This window comes from Galeopterus variegatus, unplaced genomic scaffold, assembly GCF_000696425.1.
Source record: "Galeopterus variegatus unplaced genomic scaffold, G_variegatus-3.0.2 Scaffold7397, whole genome shotgun sequence".
NCBI lineage: Eukaryota > Metazoa > Chordata > Mammalia > Dermoptera > Cynocephalidae > Galeopterus > Galeopterus variegatus.
This window is the reverse complement of record NW_007733508.1, coordinates 87895-93985: the sequence shown is the minus strand read 5'-3', so window position 1 is coordinate 93985 and position 6091 is coordinate 87895. Positions and strand designations below refer to the sequence as shown.

Below are 6091 nucleotides of genomic sequence, written 5' to 3'. Positions count from 1 at the left end.
GAAAGACCAGACATAAAATGTAAAATTTTGTAACACTGTTCAAGATAGGTTTAGATGGAGAATAAATTCAAGATTAGCTACTAATCTAAGTTTTAATGATTAGGGCCAGAAAAAGGAAATTACAGTAAAAATAAAGAGCAAATAGGCATGTTAAAGAATAGTTAATAAGACATAAATGTTTACATGTGGACAACAGACAAGGGGAGAAAAAAAGGATAACATTTTCAAGCAGGAAACTGAGAAAATGATACTACCATTGGCAAAAGTGCAGAAACTGAAAAAGGAAAATTTCCTACTGCTGGATTACTACTAAACAGATATAGCTATAGTCACTGAAAATTTCAAAAACTCTGGATGCCATTTCATTAATCACTTACTTCATGGATAATTCATACTCTGAGACTGTTATCTTCATATGAGCAATAGCTTTTTCCTACAAAAATTATAAAAATACATAAGTTTCTATACCATTCATAGAAACGTCTTTAGCTAAATTTATATAATTTATCATATTTATGTAGTTCAAATATATGGTTCAATCATATAAATTATGCCATAAAAGAAAACTTCAAGTAAACATTTTTGAGTACCAATTATAATTCACATATTGGCACTTTTCTACCCTAAGAACTTGAATGGTTTCCTTGAGTTTGCTTTAATGAGGTCTAATAAAATCACATTTTAGAAATAGATAAAAATCACATTTTGAAGATTCAGATTATTGAGATAAAATGAAACTGAAACATATCAGAAGTCATGCCTTGGGTCTTGGGAACTTGTACATGGGTGACTAGAACAGCATATTTGAAACAGATAATAAAATAATCTTTTCTGTTCAGATCCTGGAAAATGATATTTAACAGCCACATACTTTATTAGCGATGTTTTCTTGTAAGTTTGCAATCTTTTCTGTCTTCTCATCAACAGTTTCCTGAAGAACATCTTTTTCTTTATCAATAACACCAATAGTTTTTTTCATTACATGAGCCTCCTGATCCTGTGAAGTCATCTTTAGGTTTAGTTTATCTATAAATGAAAAGAAATGTTTGTTAGACAAGGTAAATTAGGATTAGCAAAAACAAAATTTAAAAACATTTACCTATAGTTTCTTCCAGTATCTTAATTTGTGCCAGGGCTGATTCAAGTTCACCTCTTTTTATGGAAAGTCGGTGCTGACAGTCATCAAGTGACCGCTGTAGCTGCTCATTTACTATCCTAAAAAATCATGGACAGAAACAAATGGTATTCTTTATCTCTCACAGAAATAATTTTTTAAAATGAGACGTCTTAAAAAATATTTTGATTTCTTATTTTTAAAGTTTCTTTTATTTTTTATTTTAAAGCTCTTCCAGTATAATCAATGGCATTATATATTATTTCTTTTTGTCCACCATTCTTCTCCAAAATGGTTCCATCTTCCTAAAAATAATATAGTATAAAAATCATTAATCGTGTATTCTTTTCTAGGGGCTTCTTGGTAGTTTTAAAGCTCTTCTCAATTTCCTACTATCAACCCCCATTCCCTTAAAATCTATTTCCAATAGTGGAGGCAAAAGGAAAGGCCTGTATGGCCTGGCACTTCAAAGGACTATTTGTAAATCCTGAACATCCTGACCAGTGAGCTTTTAATTTTGCTTCTTATTCTGACTTTTTGGGTGAGTAGTCAACTGGAGGTCATAGTAAGCAGGGCAAGTAGGCATCTCTTGTAATGCAGTGGGGATTTAAGACTGAAGACTGGCTTGAGGGAGTAGAAGGAAGGATGCACAGAGGCCTAGGAGGTCAACAACAAAGACAATTTCAGAAAAATCTGTTACTGACTGGTCAGATTACTCTTCAGAAGTAATGTTCCTGGAAGCTCTATGAGGAAGAATTTGCTCTCAAGTCATCTAGAGTCTTCAGAATGCTTTTAGCCCTGACCTGGGAGTTCTTAACCCTGCCTAGTCGGAAAGACATGACTCTCACCTCCGGCTATAGTTCCTTTTAGATTTCCTTTGAGGATAAGACAAAGAAGAAGATACTATGATAGCTAGCTTAGAAATGTCTAATGAGAAGGAGGTTTGGGTTCTGAAACCACTAGGTAAGATGGGACATCTATATAGAAATGAAGAAGTTTTACTGGTAATACTAAAGTTATTTGGGAGAAGAGAAAAAAAAAAAAAACACTACCTTGACTGTTCTAACAGCAAGTGAATGATGGCCAAGAGGTATGGAGGAGAGTCAAGCTGGAACTCACTTCTCTAGGAATGCATAACCAAAACAAACCAAGTCAGAAAGATACCAGGTTCAAGCAATTTTACTTCATAAAATTATTTGTGAAGTCCAGGTGACTGCACTGTATACAAGCTGTTCCTAAAAGCTAGAGCTATCATTCTGTGGGATATAACACCAGAGAGTGACACTTTGTACACATTAGTTCACTTATTCCTAGAACATTCCCATAATTAAGACTATTATCCCAATTTTACAGAAACAAATGACTAATAACTTGTCCAAGGTTACAAAGCTATTAAAGGTAAGGAAATGATGCAAATCCAAGCTAGTCTAACCCAATATCAATGTTCTTTTATACATAATATTGCCTTCTACGTAGAATACAGGGAGACCAACATTCTCTATGTGGAAGAGGAAAATATCTGCCAGGAAAATATATGGAGTCCTTTCAAAACAGAATGGCCCAGAGTCCCTAATGAAGGACACCAAGGGGTTGGCAGTTGTTGAAATTCTAGGTAGCTCTTTACATCTTACTTTATAAACTGAATAATTTCCTAATGAAAGTGGGATTGATAAAGGAAGGCAGGATAACAACTTGATTGATAAATGATCACGCATCACTTAACAGGGATATGTTCTGAGAAATGCATGCGTAGGAGATTCCATCATTGTGTGAACATCATAGAGTGTACTTACACAAACCTAGATGGTACAGCCCACTACACACCTAGGCTATGTGGCATAGCCATTATAATCTTATATATGCCATCAGTCATTGACCAAAATGTCATTAAGTGGTATATGACTGTACCTATAAAAGATGCTCTTGGGCAAGTCCTAAAAATAGCTTTGCCTTTTTATATTCTAGTGTGGAAAGGGAAAATCGACAACAGAGATCTTATATGAGATCTTACTTTTCTGATGGAAGTATTACTACTAAGATGAAGGTCTTAATGAAAGAATTGTGGTGTAAAGCTCATAGGGAAGAACGGGTGCGTGACTGCCCTATTATTTGTTCACAACAGCATTTGGAAAATAATTTTGAGAACTAAGTTTTTGGAAAAATGAACCAGTTTCTTAGATAAGAAAGTGCTATAAACATAGCAAAGGGAAGTGATGACATCCAACCAGAGTAAAGCAATATAACTGAACATAGAGCAAGTTCTGGCTCTCCACTTAGACATGTGACTGGGTGGGACCATCTCTCTGAGCCTCATATTCCTTAGTTATATTTTATTACATGGAGCTATGCAAGCTCTCATATTAGTGGACAAAAATAATTATTTCCCTTCATGAGGGAGTATATTTTGAACAAAGACAACATCTTAAAGAGTCCTTTATTTATAAGAAGTGTTCAAGTTCTAAAATGGAGCTGAAGCTCCATCTAAGAAAGGTAGGTTTGGAATTTTAATAGCCTATTAGAAGAAAGAAAGACTGACGTGGTATCTCTGTCTTATTTCAGATTTCTCCCAAGAGTCTATGGTTATGGCCCACCATTAATTGAGAAAGGCCACTAATAAGTACCACCTCTTGGTGAGCCAAATAGGGAAAGAAATTAGAATTGCTTTTTTTTTTAGGTGTCTGCAAGGGAATGATGATTTGTAACTTGTGGCCCTAGTTCCCTTGGCCCTTTCAATTCCCTTGGCCCTCCATGAGTTCAGCTATTCTTACTCAGGGCCCTGGCTCCTCTCCTGTCTTGACAGAAAAAAATATTAGAAATGATCAGAAGAGAATTTTTAGGCATCCCAAGTAATCTATGAGCCTTCTTTCCCTTGTCTAAGATGATTCTCAATTCCCTTAACAAATAAGAATTTCAAGAGAAACTAGTTACATTTGGTTTGCTGAAAACATTTAAGCAAATCCTTATAAAACAACTGATATCTATTGGCATAATCATAACTCTAAATAGAGTTTATGAGTCATTTCCAGGAAAGTCTGCTAAAGCATTTATTTGATCCTGGATTGGTTTATAAACCTTCTCCTTCTGACCAACATATACAGATAAAGACTACGGTGAATTGAAAACAGTCTAACAGTATTTTCAGCTGCAGGAATCCCAATGTTTTAGAGCCTCATAGCTATCAGTTGTGAGGATTAAGGATGTTTACAATGGGGTTAATTGGGAAAAGTTAGTTATCTAACTGGGCTGGAAACAACTTATCCTTGAGCAGTAAGGGGTTGTTGACGAACTACAACCTGCTGCCTATTTTTGTAAGATCTGAGAGCTACAAGTGGTTTTGACGTGTTTAAATGACTGAAAAAATTTTTCAACAGAAAACTATTATTTTGTGACTTATGAAAATCATATGAAATCCAAATTTCAGTGTCATAAGTAAAGTCGTACTGGAAAACAACTACACCCCTTCATTTATATATTGTCCACAACTACTTCTGCACTACAAAGGCAGTGTTAAGTACGTGTGACAGAAACCGCATGGCCTGCACAGTCTAAAATATTGACACTTTATTTACAGAAAAAGTTTGTGGTCCCCAGCTCTGGAGACTGGCTAGCATGTTCTGAGGGGCTAAAAGACCATCTTTCCTGGGCAGAAAGTTGTTCTCTTATAGCATATGGAGTTTGGATTTGGGGTATAAAATGCCAGCTCTCGTTAAATGCTGCAATTTAAGGAAGATGACAGTCATTAATTTGATTTTAAAAAGTAGTTAAAAAGTGGGATTTTATATTATGTCCTTGATGCTATACCAAGAGACTAGACCAAATACCCTCTACTAGGGCAGTTAGTGACTGTGCTTGATAAAGAAAAGCTTGTTTGGTGGTACTGAAATTTGGTGTAAAAAATGCTTGATGCAGGAAGGGAAAGAGAAGATAGGTCCATCAGGTGGATGGAAAGGAACATATCCCTCATCTACCTAAGTATCAGCTTCTTAAATGTCTTCCTGTCAAGTCAGAGAACTTGATGTGATTAAACAAGTAGCAAGAGCTCTATTAACCATACTGAAAGTGGCACGAGGTTTGGATAACGTGACTTTGCTTTCATATGAAGAATGCTGGATATTACAGTTTGTTTGGGTTTAGTTCTGGATTTGGACCCAACAGCTTGCACTCATGGTTCTACCAACATTTACTGATATGCAGACGTGACTAATACACTTTCCTGAGAGACAAGATAAGTCATGTTTTTCTGTCAGAGCAAAACAAAATTATAAAATAATGCAATATCCCCAGTTTATGCAAAGTAGAGAGAAAAAAAATCTCACAATTTCCTCCTATAGCATAGTGAATGAATTACTCCTAGGTGAGGGAAGAGGCAGACTGAGCTCATAATAGAAAAGGATATCAGGATAAGAAAAAAAAAAAAAAAAACTCCAAAGGACTTGTAGGCTAGGCTATCCAAGAAGGGATACTGAAAGTTCTGCCTTCCAAGACTAGAAAGGGCCTCCTATAAGGAAAGGTAAGAGGTGCTATAGCTATAATCTGAAGGAAAAGCAAAATGGATTAAAATGCCAGATCCAGTCAGCTAGATACAAAAGTGAAAAGTCAGCTAGATACTAGCTAGACTAGTAATTCTGGGTGAAAAAAATATACCACAGTATCTGTACTTTTAGAGCTGAATATATAAATAAAAAAAAACAGAAAAAGAGGGGCTGATCCATTCAGCTCTCCTTCCTGAGGTATATGTAGTGCCTGCATAAAAACAAAAAAAAAAAAGAAAAAAGAAAAAGAAAAAAGCAGCATCTACCTTAGTTTTTTCTAAAGTCTAACTTATCAAGACAGTAGTCAGAACAGCAAAAGAACAAAACTGCAGATGGCCTACATGAATCACTAATACAGTATTTCTTAATTAACCAGACACACCGAGTTCTTATTTCATTAAGTTATTTGGTAATCAGGGAGCCCTTATGAACTATAATTTCAGGC

General features: G+C 35.3%; 1 protein-coding gene across 1 annotated transcript in view; it reads right to left on the bottom strand.

Annotated features, from left to right (window-relative positions):
• CEP135 (centrosomal protein 135kDa) overlaps positions 1 to 6091 on the bottom strand; it is a gene marked incomplete at its 5' end in the record, with an annotated part of 63205 nt that overhangs the window by 14199 nt on the left and 42915 nt on the right. The window contains 3 exon segments of the mRNA XM_008591910.1: positions 378 to 433; positions 872 to 1026; positions 1100 to 1215. Coding sequence (XP_008590132.1) covers positions 378 to 433; positions 872 to 1026; positions 1100 to 1215 — 327 coding nt within the window.